Raw genomic sequence first — 15,371 nt, forward strand, 5'->3', positions numbered from 1 at the left:
ACATGACATACCATGAGTCTCAAACACCATCGTTTCCTCCTTCTTATATAATCGTATGCGATATATCACATGCGATCACAGTAATGAAACTAAAGTATCCGCGATTCAAAACGGCAGATTCAACAAACCGCATATTAAAAGCGGCTAGAGCTCCTAATTAAATATATATTTTTATCCTTGTGGGAGCTATTGAGCTCTGTGAAACAGCCAATCAGAGCAGAGCTCATTAATATTCATGAAGCTTCCAAATAACAGAGCATTTCATTCTAGGGGCAAATTCTAGGGTTGTAAATGGACCTGTAAAACCATTTCTGGAGATTTTTTGCCCTTTCCTATGCCAAATACCTTCTATGTAGATATCAGAGAACAATTTAAAATATTCTCTCAATGCATTCTATGGCACCTTTAAGAATCCCAAACAAAAACCATATATCATTTAAAAATTATCTTTAATTTTTTTATATATATATTTAAAATTCCAAATTCTAAACAAAAGCAATATATCAATTTAGATAGATATTTAAATATTTATTTTTAAATATGTAATTTAAGTTAAATCTTTACATATTTATATATTTTTGTTTTTTCTTTACATATTTATATATTCTATTTATATTCATGTTAATTACTTTTTAAATATTTATATTTATTATTATATATTATAATATAATATTAACTAATGTAAAATTCTATAATTTAAAATATTTTTAAATATTTAACATTAACCTTGACAATGTGAAACATGAGAAATATATAAATGTAATACATGTATTTAAAAATACATATGATTTTTCTATATTTAACACAATTATCATTTAAAATTATTTTTAAAAAATAAAAATTTAAATATTTACCACTAATCCTAAACAAAAGCAATATATCAATTTAGACTAAACATTTAATATTTATACTAAAGTAAATATTTAGATATTTGTATATTATTTATTTGTTTGTGTAAAATATTTATTTAAATATTTACATAAATATTTGACATTATATTAATATAAAATATATATATATATATATATATATATATATATTTTTTTTTTTTTTTTTTTTTTTAACACTGATTTTGAGAATCCCAAACAAAAAATATATAATAATAAATATTAAATAGTGTATAAAGAAAGGAAATTGGGTCAGTTTTAATTTCATGTTGACTTTAAACATCCCATCAGGTTTCACTCTCATAATGTGAATCCTAACTAAAAGCATACTGCTGCTTGTTCTGCTGTTTTGGCCATGTACTGTACATACACACACACAAAAATAAATAAAAAAGAGAGAGATGCCTGGAGCATTTTGCAATTCTCTGCACCGGTCAGCGCACGCTCGCTAGCATCTCTCTGCATTCCTTCATGCACCTACAGATGCACCTACACCACAGATTGACAGCAGCCTCTCCCCGAATTACTATTCCGATCATGATCCAGGCACCTTCACAAATCAGCTCCTTACAGCCCAAAGCCTCCCCGTTTGCAAAAACAAAGCAGCGTGACCTTTCCTTTTTTCCCCCATCGCCTCCTCAGCGACTCAGCCTCCATTTCCTCAAACATTTGCCTGCACGGAGTCATCTTTAATTACCACGACAGGGGCGGAGCGTTCCCCGTCCCAGACGCGAAGAGGAAATAAATGTTGTTGTTTTTTTGCCTCTTCATTTCTACTAATCAGGGAGCTTTGCTAGAACGAGAGCGAGAGAACGCAAGCTTCTGCCTGTATTGACAGATTCCCCCCCAAAAAAAGGAAAAGAAAAAGTCTGCATAATTTGTTTCCACAAGAGGAAATGTATTAAAATAAATCTCATAAACATCAAGAGGGCTGGCTTTTTTCTGGCTTGGAGAATGAAATCAAACTAATCAGCATTGTGCTAATCCTTTCAAGGAAGCTGTAATCCCCGGGATAGCGGGACATGGCTAAACCCACTCCGGAGGGGATCCGGTGGATTCTTTTTAACAAGCCTGATTACGCCAGCAGACGACCACATGTCAGAGTAATGCCTGGACCAGGAGAAAAATAAGGGCAAAGTCTGTTTGTGCAGATGTGGCATAATCATTCAGACTTATTCACGGTCTTACACAAAAACTAAGGGCATATAAACTGATCGCCATTTGCAGAGCCAACACTGGTGACAGATACACCTGTGCAATAAACTTTACCCAATTCAAACAAATGTGCAGGGCAAATCTGAAAGTAAATAAGCATAATTTTTGAATACTTAAGAAACAGTTGAGTAAGCCAACTCATACTGTACATTCATTTTAAAATATAATTTAATCTCAATTTAAATATTCTCAGTAGTGAAACCATAACTAGTTCATTAAACTCAAAACAGCAAAACAATTCCGACTATTTACAATGTGTCAGTTTCATGAACTCAAAAGAAAAAAAAAGTCCTAAATATTCCAATTCAAGTTCATTTGTAAAGCATTTGAGTAGCACATATGAAAACAGACATTATTTAGCAAGTTTTAAATCAATGATTTAATCATTTTTGGTAAAAACCAATTCACCATAGAAATATTATATATTTTTAATGGTGATAACTGTTATAGTGCCAGCTGTGGTCCAATCTCCTTAAAACTTTGCATGCTTGTTTAGAATTACCTGTCGCATGTGCTCACCAGGTTTTGTGAAGTTTTTAGTTTTCGTTTAGACTTAGACTTAGGATTTTGAAGAAATTTAGACAGGCCCCTTTTCTAAATGACTCCGTTATAGCTTCCCAAAGCCTAAATGTCAACATTATTTTGATAATTATTGACCTAGAGAGTCCAGAGAATTGTACTGCAGTGTTTTTTGTTTTAGATTGAGCAAAAAACCTAGGACTAGTTCACAAAAGTATATTTTTTTTTTACATCTTCTCTAACATTTGACAAACAATTTGATTGACAACAGTGGTTCTAAAGGCAAAGTTGTCCGGAAGGAGGAGTTCTGTCATATGATATGAATATCATATCATATGATATGAATATCATATCAATGTTCTTTGAGATACGCAAATGTCCTTATGGACACATGTAGCTCTTTGGACCAAGATTGTGCACATTGATTTTCATGTTGAAAGGACAAATGGTTGACCTCAGATTGAGCTCTTGCATACGTGTTCTGAGTTTGGCGAGGATATCTCATTCCATTCAGGAGTTAGTAAAATATGCATTTTACTAAAAGTGGTCCTGCCCCTTTCGAACATTTTGGCATCGCTTTGTAATGGTGAGTCGAAAGTTCAGCTTCGTTTGATAATTAATGATATTCGCTCTCCAAAGAATCTTACTGCACTGGTCTGGTTACGATCGGGCAAAGACCTAGGACTAGTTCGCAAAAGTATGTTTTTCTAAAAATCTAAAATATCTGAAAATTTTGCAGGCTCACAGTCAAATCTGAGGCATTTGTTTTGTCCAGCGTGAGCCAAGCATTCCAAGGACATAAGACTTGAGCACACTTGAGCCTGCGACTGAAAAATTAGGAGTTAAGAACGATTTTGTACTTTTGATCACTGTAGTGCCCCCGTCAGGCCGATTGAGACAAGGTGATGTTGTCTGTGGTGTGAGTACTACCATCCCTCCAAGTTTCAAGTCTCTACGATTTATGTTTTTAATCTGTTTTACATGCAGATTGCTGATTCTTTGGATGTCTAACAATTACAGTAGGGTTTTAGTGCTACGCTCTTGAACCCCTAAAAATCATACCAACCCCAAACATATGAACAGTAGTGCTAGTTAAATACTTAAAGTCTTGTTGTGAACATTCTCTTAAATGCACTAAAACATCAAAAATATGGACAATGAATAACATATGCAGACAGATGGAGACTGCAGCTAAACTACACAAAATCCCACCATCGCTTGATTATAACTGCGTATGTAAAACACACCGAGTTCAAGCCTCTTGAGACTCTGAAAAACAATCATGCAGCAGAAAGTCCAGGTTGCAGATCCTTTCCTTGTCAGAACAAGTCCAAAAAGGTCAAAAACGCAACAGATGTGGCTAAAACTACATTATTTGTTATAATGGAAAGTGAAGTGGTAAAACTTGCCTTGTTTGGGCGACAAGAGACCCCTCCACTCCACAGAAGCCAAAGGTGCGCTTATACAAACACAAACTAAATTTCCCAGCGTTCCCTGTAGGGTAAGGTTTGACTAGTAGCATCTGCTTCCTTTGATTATGTGTGGAGAAACTTAGGCAGACCGGAAAAGAAAAGGGACCCGGAGGAGTGGGGCAGTGCCAGCTAAGATTAAGGCAGGGTAACCACTTTTCTGGCACTTACCACAGGGGTAAAGCTGGATCCGTGATGCCAATATCTCGATCAAGAGCACACACACAGCAAAAAAAAAATGCAAGAGGGAGAAACTGAGAGATTTAAAATAAAACAATCGTGACAGGGGACAAGGACTCGCACGCAGCAGCACTTTTCCGTGCTGCTTAAAACTTTTAGATGCGCAGTTTGTCATCTGGGGCAGATTATGGTGGAATGGCGCAGACACAGCATCTGTGTAAGTGTGTTAAGGGGCATTCGCTATCGCCAATGGCCAAGGCTACTCAAGACATTTCAGTGTGCTAAAATGAGAGAATATTGTTCACCTTGACAGGTTTTTCATCCCTGCTGTTGGGAGCGACTTATGAATCTTTTGGCGATATCAAAGCCCTTCCTCTGGCTCAAACAGAGATCGGTCCCAGCGATCTACATCATAAAGAGCAAACTCGTGGGCTTCTGCGTTTGCAAAGTCTACAAAATATGGGGATTTTGTCATTGAGTCAAGGTAATACAATTCAGTCTTCAGCTTACCAGATCAGCATGTAAGCTCCGTACCCATCCTCGCTGTTTGCCCCTACATTCGGTACACACGGCATTGTGATTTTGTACACCCTCCTTTATCCGGGGGAATTGTTTCGCTGAAGGTGGAAGAAGGTCTAACAAAGAGCTTAGATTGGTCAAACAATGACAAAACCCCTTGCACATCTCTCATTCTCAGTTTCTGCTTTTTTTTTTTTTTTTTGGAGAGGTGTGCTTGACAGGGAAAAAAAACGCCTAGGCTGAAGGACACTTTGTCAATAAGTAATACCCACGCTGTATTAGCTGCATATTTAGCCATGAGAATTCATCTAAATTGCTTTCAGACAAAATCATTTAGCGAAGCATGCTTCAGAATGTAACGGCGCGTCTTCGTGCGACATTCAGCTGGGAATGTGAACTTTGGGCTCGTTCAGAGCAAGGACAGTCAGCTTGCGAAGGCGTTTATCCGCCTATTCAGCATTTCAATCGTCCTTTCCTGATCGAATCAGAGAGGAGCTGCAAAGAGATTATTCTTGAAACCTGCCCCAACTTCACTTTGCGTCGTGATTGCTTGGAAATTTTCTGCAGATGGTTTTTAGGCATAATATTCTTGTTCGGTAATAACAAAGCTTCTCTAGATACACTGTAGGACTCCCAGCGGTGTGCGGTATAGTATAGGAGAGCTATCAAGCACACGCACACACGCACACACACGCTTTGTCTAGGTATTTAAAATTAACAGCAGGGGGTGTAAAGCAACCGACGGTGAGAGACAGAGCGAGAGAAAAAGAGATAAAGACAGGAATTGACTTTTTGCCGTCCCCCAGCGTTCACCCTCTTCTTGTGTTCATTACAACACCATTATCGTTTTGATGTTTTCCCCTCCTTTCCAACATACTGTCGGTTTCCTGCTTTAATGTGGTCATTCGGCTACAAGTATTTTTCAACCGAACAGACGTCTGTGTCATTACCTTCAATAAGGGTCATTTCCCATAAGGAAAAGTGAGAGATAGGATGGGATGGGATGTTACACGGAGTGACTGGTGAACACCAGATGCTCTTCCCAGCTCCCAATCCAAGAAATCATGCCGTATATGTGTGAAATATCCAATGCATGCAGAAAAACACAGGCTCGGACATGAGCTGTGCTTGTTTGTATGACCTGATGTCTCATTCGGCCCTGCTAGAGGCCTCATTATACCTCACCGCTGGTCGTTGGGAGCATGGCATTCAGTCTGACACTGGAGCTGAAGGAGGAGAAAGTCGGGGCTGTTTAGGAACTCGTTCTCATTAAGAGCTGTGTGTGTCACTAGGGAGACTTTCTGCTCCTAACAGCCTCCAAAAGTAGCTGAGCTTCAACAACGGCCACACAATGTCTCCATCTGCAGGGAGAGCTACATCCTCCCATCTTTCTTCGCCTGTCCGCATTGTCTGTCCTTCAGTCTTTTTTTGTAATACCTGTTCTCCAATCTGTGCTCTATGTGCTCCGTGTTTGTTTAAACCGTCAGATATGTTTAGCCTGGACAACGACAGGAACAGTGAAAGCAATAGCGCTACTGACAGTAACAAGTTCCTCATCCTGTGAGGATGCGAAATTGGGAGCGAGTTGCTACAGTCACGAATATGTCAGATTTGGCTAATGCTCCTGGAGTTAATATTTCCTGAGTGCATGTTCACCACAAACAGTGGCTCTTGAGGGACAGGTAATCACGGATGGTAGAAACGAGCATCCATTCTATCTTCCATGCAATCATAAATTATGAGGGGTTAAAATGAACATGAAACAACCTTCGTAACCCATTTATGTTAGTAAAGTAATGCATTTCTAAAGTAAAACAGGATATTCAATAAGAATTGCAAAAAGTGGTTTCGATATTGCAAAAATAAAACTTTTTCGGTAACACTTTAAAGTAAAGTTTAATACTTTAGTATTTTGATGCCTAACATGAAATAACAACATACTTTCACACCATTATTCTCGGTTAATGTTAGTTTCTAGCTGAAATACTGCATTTTAAAAGTAAATTTGTAAAGTTGTATGTATTATGAACAAAGATGAATAAAACTATATTTATAAAACATTAACCTAGATCAAGAAAAAGCTTCAAAATTGTTCATTGTTAATAGTTGTTATGGTTAAAAAATATATTAAATCGTTTTTGTAAAATAAAATAAAATAAAAATAAAAAGTGTTAGCAGCTAACTTAAAATGAAGTACAAAAATTACTAAAACTCTAATTAAAAAAAAGCTTCAAAATTGTTCATTGTTAATAGTGTTGTTATGGTTAAAAAATTTATTCAATCGTTTTTGTAAAAAAAAAATTAAAAAAAATTAAAAAAATAAAAATAAAGTGTTAGCAGCTAACTTAAATAAAATGAAGTACAAAAATTACTAAAACTCCAATAAAAAAAAGCTTCAAAATTGTTCATTGTTAATAGTGCTGTTATGGTTAAAAAATTTATTCAATCATTTTTGTAAAATGAAATAAAATAAAATAAAATAAAATAAAATAAAATAAAATAAAATAAAATAAAATAAAATAAAATAAAATAAAATAAAATAAAGTGTTAGCAGCTAACTTAAAATGAAGTACAAAAATTACTCTAATAAAAGTAAACAGAAATATTTTAAAAAACAAACAAAATGACAAAAACACAAAATTATGATTTAAACAAAACAAAATATTTTTTATTAAAATATTAATACCATAATAGTATGTAAATAACACTAAAATAATTTGTTAGTTTATGACATTGGTAACATTTTACAATAAGGTTCATTAGTCAACATAAGCTTACATTAACTAAGAATAAACAATACTTCTATAGCATTATTTAATCTTAACTTAATGTTAAATTCAGCATTTACTAATGCATTATTAAAATCACACGTTGTGTTTGTTAACATTAACTAATGCACTGAACGAACATGAAATAAACAATAAACGACTTTTATTAACTAATATTAACAAAGATGAATAAATAGTGTAATGCATTGTACTAACGTTAAAAAAAAAATTAACCTTATTGTAAAGTGTTAGCAATGTTCATAATAAAACCAGTAAGTGTATTAAGAACAGGTTATGTTTTGGCTCTTTCAGCACTGGCCACTTACCAATCATGTTCCTGCTTTCTCCCTATCACGTCCTGTCCTCTTTCTACTTTGTTCTCAGTGACAAAAGGCCAAAAATGCAATTTTAAAAAAGTCCTTTTCTATTCACATGTAATACTTTATTTGATGTGAAACAAATAGCTATCGCTCAAGAACCGCTCATGACTTTTCTTTGAGGCCAGTTAGTTTGCATCAGCATGGGGTCAGATTATTTTCCTCTACAGTGGCCCGAATCTAAAAAAAGAACTATAAAGAGTTGCTGGGGAGGGTGAAACAATCTTTAAAAACAGTTGGGAAACTTTATAACTCTTTGCAAGTTGAGAGAAAGGGAGCGCGGAGGCTTTGACAGAAAGCACAGAGGGACAGTCACACTGCTGGCTTCCCAACACGGAGGACGCACAAATGAAACACAGAGAGAGAGAGAGAAGTATCAACCTCTCTGCACCATCACTTCTTCAGCTACAACACAAAGGAAATACATCTGCATTCCCCGGATCAAACCGCACTTTCAACTATTATCGTAAATAAACGTATACGTGCGAGACATCAGCGGCTTCGTCTCTCATAAGTTATAGCCGTTTTGAAATGGAGATGAATCTGAAATATTTTGAAAGGTCATGGCATGCATCATCCCAAGTCATCTGTAGCAGCTTCTGTGCCACCTCTGTCATGATAAAAAATTCAAGGCAGGGCTAGAAAATGAAAGGAAAGTTTGTCTTTTGTAATCCTCAGACAACCTGGTGAAAAAAAGCTCCACGGTTTAGCCTTCTTCCAACATTATAGGCAAAGAAATGCAATGTTATATTAACCTATGGTAACGAGACGTGTCAGCTATTCCTTTAACAAGAATTTCAAACCCTTAATACATCATGTAATGGTATTCCTTCAGAAATTCAGAACGGCTCAATACAAATCTCATCTCTGTAAAGTTGGCAGAGTCCACAGTATATCAGGCAGCAACGTGCAATATGTTAACTTACCCACTTGAGACCAGGTCTCCGATTTTAGAAAAATGAAAACCGAACTGGTGCATGTTCAAGTGGTGTTATACTTTAGCAGAGAGCGAGACGGTAGGAGGCTGTGTCAGACTTTAGGTGTGTTGTGGAATCGGTCCAAACAGGCTTCCCTAATCTCTGCTGAGTGTGTTTGTTTGTCTCTGAATGTCAGAACGCCTTCGGGCCAGGAAGACAAAGTTCAAAGCAATGCAGATACACTTTGTATACGAGTCCAACTGTTAGATAAAACTGACACAGATTTACAGAGCAAATCAAAACACCGCAATGTGGAAGTCAACAAAACAGTCTGTTTTCTATAAAAATAACCTTTTTTGGTGGAAACTGATAATTAAAAGACAAACCTTTGCAAAATGATTAGTATATTATATGGAAATTATAATCTCAAAGATTCTCACATAATACAATATTACATATTGTATTATATTATGCAAATAAAAAAGACTGATGAATAAGAATGATTTTCTTGGTTTAATAAACATTACCTATATTATCAGAAAAAGAGAGGAAAACAACAACTCAATTCTATTTTATATTATTACATTAACAATGTAATTAATATTCTATTTATTTATTTATTAAAGTATGAATCTTTAGTTAGTCTAAAATAATAACTCAAGGTAGTAACAATTCAAACAATATCTTTTCATTTCTGAACCACTGTTAAGCTATTCTTTTTAATAGTTAACTTTTAACAATTTTTTTTTTCAGATCATCAGTCAAAGCTCAGTAAATATTGGTCACAGACAAAAAGATTTACCTTAAATTTGACCAAGCTGATTACTCACTAAAAACTGTTTTTAGGCCATAATAGAACAAAGGATTTATTATGGAAGCTCGTTTCCATCACTGAATTTAAAAAAAAAAAATCGAAAAGGTAATTGCAACTTATCTCGCAATTCCGACTTTTTTTTCAGAATTGCATTATATAAACTCGCAATTCTGACTTTTTTTCTCAAAACTGTGAGATATAAACGCACAACTGTAAGTTATAAAGTCAGAATTGTGAGATATAAACTAAGAATTGCGAGAAATAAAGTCAGAATTGCGACTTTAAATAATATAAACTCACAATTCCGACTTTTTTTCGCAAATGCAGCTTTGTATCTCGCAATTCTGATTTTTTTTTCTCAGAACTGTGAGATATAAACACACAACTGCAAGTTATAAAGTCAGAATTACGGGATATAAAGTCAGAATTGCGAGAAATAAAGTCAGAATTGAAACTTTAAATATTATAAACTTGCAATTCTGACTTTTTTGTCGCAATTGCGACTTAGTATCTCGCAATTCAGTTTTTTTTCTTGCAATTTCTCACAATTCTGACTTTATTTGTTAGAATTGAGTTTATATCTCACAATTCTGATTTTATAACTCGCAAATGTGAGTTTATATCTCATAGTTTATACCCCCCCCAAACGGCCATGGGAACCAAATGAGTGCTCTCCAATTTGACTTTGTTGCAATATGAAACTCTTGCATTATTATTGACTTATTATTTATTTTATTTTATTATTTTAATACTGTAAGGTTGCTTTGACACAACTTGTATTGTAAAAAGCGCTGTATAAATAATCTTGACTTGACTTGACATAATTCTGAGAAATTTCTTAGAACTGGGAGATAAGTCACAATTTTAGTTTTTATTCAGTAACAGAAATGGGCTTCCCTTACTTTTTTTTTATTAGTCTTCCCATTAACACCATAATATTGTTCATTCAGACTGAGGCAGAGGCGGGATTTACTGCATGAACCAATCACAGCTAATCATCACCAGTCATATCCAATCATATCGCGATGAAGGCATTGCCTTCACTCACGTGTCTCTTCGTTCATTCTCAAATACCCCCCACAAAACTCACCGCACGCTTCAGGGCCTCTGTTAAAACTCAATGGGCTCAGGGGAGGCGAGAGAGATGCAGTCTATTGCTCTAAATTTACATGCTGGCATTGCTGTTAGACAGTGTTTTTTTAGAAAAAAAATTTTGTAACATTTGCATCGTTTTATTTTGGCACTACGAATTTGCTCATCCAATCACTTGTCTTCTCAGAGGAAACACCCTGATATGAGAATTTATGAGATTATACCTTTCATATAATAAATAACTAAATATTAGTAGAATAGAATAGTATAGTATAGTATAGTATAGTTGTTTGCTGACTGCAATGATGAATTTGATATACTTCTGTCACCAAATCTAGAAATTGAAAGTTTAGAAATGAAATAAAACAACCAAAAATAACCAACAATTCAATGTGCACAAAATAAGCATTCAATAAACACATTAAAATGTCATTGTACTGTAAATCATTGCATTATGACTTCGGGACAAACAAAAGAGCAAGCTCCTGTAAAACAAAAAGAGTCAGAGCTACAGTTGGAAGTTTCTTACCTCGTTGGTGTTCCAGCGATGTCTCTCCTTGGGCAGGGAGGAGCATTTGGGAAGGCATTCCAGAAGCTTCTTGGGCAGGTAGATTTTCAAATGTCCATGTTCATCTGTGAACGACACAAAAAGATGAATTAATATGGAGCGTGAGCGGGATTATTAAAACAAAGCTGTGGTGCTCTCCAGGGTCTAAAACACCGGGAGCTGTTCCTTTTAAACAAAGATCCAATCATTTCTTTGTAAATTACTGAGTTGTTTGAATTCAATGTCACTATTGCTCAAGGGACTCCTTTAAGGAAACTTCCATGCCCAGGTGTTACGTTTGCAAATTGCTGTGACAACCTTTTTAGAAATATAAAACTATAAACCAGGCATGAGACCTCAAAGGGGGAGCACTCAGAAAGCAATGAAGAAAAAAAAAAAAAAAAAAAAAACTTAAGATGTTACTGTGAAATGAAAGGGAACATATTTGGAGCACAAGGCGTGCAAAAGGCTTTCATCCAGAAATGTCGTGATTTTGTTTTCATTGAGTTTTTTTTAAAAATGCTCCCGTTCCTTCTCTCCCTCTCCCTTATCATGCCAGAGTGCCTGCTCAAATACATAACAACAAAATTGGGCAACGGAGCAAAAGCATTTCAAGGTTATTGATAACCGTTTGCATCAAGGGCTCAGGCTTCTTAAGGAACTCAATGTTTAGCCCTGTGGGAGAAGGTAGTTCCATATTGCGTGCTGAGCCTGCTTATGAATATAAAAAAAAAGCGAGAGACTGAAAGAAAAGGAGAATGAGAGACTGACTGAGATTTGTGGAGTGTGTCCTCGGTAAAAGACGAGAGAGAAGTGAAAGAGACGCCGCAGATCTGAGCGAGATGAAGCCGTGTGTCCATAGAGACACTGCTTAGCAACCACTCCCACTCTGGCTTTAAGGACAAACAGATAGCCAGAGGGAAAGAGACACATGAAGAGGGTTAGATCACTCTTCTGTTCATAGTCTTACACTAGAACCACTGCACATGGTTTGTGCTTTACCTGCGCATGAACTTAAACCCACATAACAAATTCAATTCCCTGCAGAAAACACCCAAGTGCATCAAGACGTCTTTCAAATGGTCATTCAAAGCAGATCAGATACAACACAATTCCACCTGAACATACTCTATGCAAAGACCTAAATGCCAAGGCTTCTAGCTTTCCTCGGTTTCTTATTGTGTCATGTTCCAAAGTGTGTCACATGCAATTCAAGTACTGCAGAGTTGCCACAAGGGGCACTAAACCACAAACGTCTGCATTTACAGTGACTTTTCAGCCGAGTTGCTGTAAACATACTTACAGTATCTCACAAAAGTGAGTGCACCCCTCACATTTCAGTAACTATTTTAGTATATCTTCTCAAGGGACAATACTATAATGAAACTTGGTTATTTTTTAGAGTAGTCAATGTGCAGCTTGTATAGCAGTATAGATTCACTGTCCTCTGAAAATAAGTCAACATACAGCCATTATTGTCAAAATAGCTGGCAATAAAAGTGAGTACACCCTAAGTGATAATAGCAGTATGTTGTTTAACCATGCAAAGCCACATGTCCTATTTATCATGTTTATGTTTTTGTATGCTTGACAGGACCATACAAAGTTGTGTATCTTGTATTAGAGCAGTTAAAATTTGATGCTTTAAGCAATCTCTCATACTGACCACTGGATGTTCAACATGGCACCTCAAGGCAAAGAACTTTGAGGATTTGAGAATTAGAATTGTTGATCTTCACAAAGATGGCCAAGGTTATTAGAGGTTCAGTAAAACCCTGAAACTGAGTTACACTACAGTGGTCAGGGTCATACAGAGGTTTTCCAAGATGGGTTCCATTCGGAACAGGCCTTGCAAGGGTCGATCAACGAAGTTGAGTATTCGTTCTGTGCATCAGGTGCAGAACCTGGCTTCAAAAAACAGATGCATGAGTGCTGCCAGCATTTCTTTAAAGGTTGCAGAAGTAGAAAGTTAGCTTATCAGTGTTCAGACCATATGGCGCACACTGCAACAAGTCAGTTTGCATGGGCATCGTACCAGAAGGAAGCCTCTTCTGAAGCTGGCTCACAAGAAAGCCCGCAAACAGTTTGCTGAAGACAACCTGTCCAAGAGACAATAATGACAATAATGCCTGTATGTTGAACAATTTTCAGGGGACAGTAAATCTGTACTGCTATACAAGCTGCACATTGACTACTCTAAAATATATTCATTTATTTTATATATATATATATATATATATTTCATTTCTATAGTATTGTCCCTTGAGAAGATGTGTGAGGAGTGTACTGTAAGATACTGTACTTGTACTTACTAACCTGAACTGTCTATATTTGGCTCTAGCCTTACGGCATATTCAAACCAATGGCGATAACCATAACGTTTTAAAGGGGTCATGAACTGAGAAATCAAAATTCCCTTGATCTTTTGACACGTAAGAGGTCATTATAGTATAAAAACATCCTGTAAATTCCAGAACTCTTAAAGTAAAAATTAACAAAGTATAATATATCAACACAATCTGTGTTATGGTTTGATTCTTATTAAAAAATTCGCTAACAAAGTGTTTCATTAATAATGTTAAGTCAGGTCCTCTTAATATTGATATAGGAATTCCTTAAGGAACAATTTTAGGCCCAATTGTTTTTAGTATTATATTTCGTTTTTAGTATTTATATTAATGATCTTCCAGAAGTGTGCTCTGACACGAGTTTTTAAATGTCGCTGATGATACGATTATCTTCGTATCTGGTAGGAATTGTGTGGAAATTGAAGAAAAGTTAACAAGAAACTTAGAGAAAGTTTCAACTTGGCTTAATGCCTCTTTTTTAACTTTAAATACTAAAAAGACAAAGTTCATGTGCTTTTTAATAAGAAAATTACCTGCAACTGAATCATTGAACATTAAAATTACAGATGAGATTATTGAACAAGTATCAGAGGAAAAATATCTTGGCATGATTTTAGATTCTCAGTTAAATTTTAAAAGTCATGTTAAAAAGTTGCGTAAAACAATTATGGCAAATCTTACCAGCTTCAGAATAATAAAACATATGATCATGCTTTTTGCCAAAATAAAAGTCAACATTAATAAATGTTAGTATTTTTGTTTACAATCAAAGAACAATTCGACACACGATTTTCAGAAAGAATTAAACTAAAAGACGATGCTGTGCACCAACTACATTGAATCCAACAGTAATGTCTTATTATGCTTTGTCTGTTATTACAGGTTGTTTGATATGCACCGAGCATTTATGTGTTTTTAACCTAAAATCACAGCACAGCACGCCTATTCAAATGGAGCGTTGTGATGAGGGAAGTCAAAACAGGACAGAAAATTACTTCTAAATTATGTTTTTTGATCTGAAAATCTTGATAACATTATAAGTGGGCTTCAGAGAACAGTACAAAATAATAAAAAAGAGGCAGTTCATGAACCCTTTAATAGTCATTCTAATTATAACAATAACCACAAAGAGGACCAATACTTTTAGAACGCTTTTTACAGAGCTAATGAATGATAAAAACACTGACAGCCAATCAGAATCCAGCGGATTTTAAACTGCTAGAACATTTAAAATCAATTGGTGTGGAGGCTAATATGGTATCTTTATAGTTATCATTCTTGCTCTGAATGGGCCTTTAGTATTAAGAATTGCTTTTTTCCAGCTCAAGAGATTTATAGCTTTGAACTGTCAGATGTTTCTCCTAAATGTCCTAAAACGAAGAATATAGAGGTATAAGATGAACATGAATGACACAGAAATTAGAAATATTCATATCAAAATCACTGACTTTTGATTGCAGACCTCACGTCTTGGCAAATCCAGAGATTACCAGGGTGTTTTACTCATTGGGGTCTAGGAGAAACTGTTGAGTTTGAAAAGATCTCATTTGTGATTTGCCTTTTTATTCAGCACCGTCTCTATCTCTCTCAACAACAACAGTTGCGTTGAAATCTAATGACCGTGTCACATTATAAATTGGGAGATCTGTGGCTGTTATGCTTGAGTTAAAGCAAAGATTCAGAAGCAAAACACACAGTACATTCGCATAAGACAATGAA

General features: G+C 35.5%; 1 protein-coding gene across 1 annotated transcript in view; it reads right to left on the reverse strand.

The window, feature by feature from the left end:
• Positions 1–15,371, reverse strand: part of camta1b (calmodulin binding transcription activator 1b) — a 395,800-nt gene that overhangs the window by 365,125 nt on the left and 15,304 nt on the right. The window contains 1 exon segment of the mRNA XM_073825386.1: positions 11,287–11,390. Coding sequence (XP_073681487.1) covers positions 11,287–11,390 — 104 coding nt within the window.

The sequence above is a fragment of the Garra rufa genome, chromosome 20 (assembly GCF_049309525.1).
Source record: "Garra rufa chromosome 20, GarRuf1.0, whole genome shotgun sequence".
Taxonomy (NCBI): Eukaryota; Metazoa; Chordata; class Actinopteri; order Cypriniformes; family Cyprinidae; genus Garra; species Garra rufa.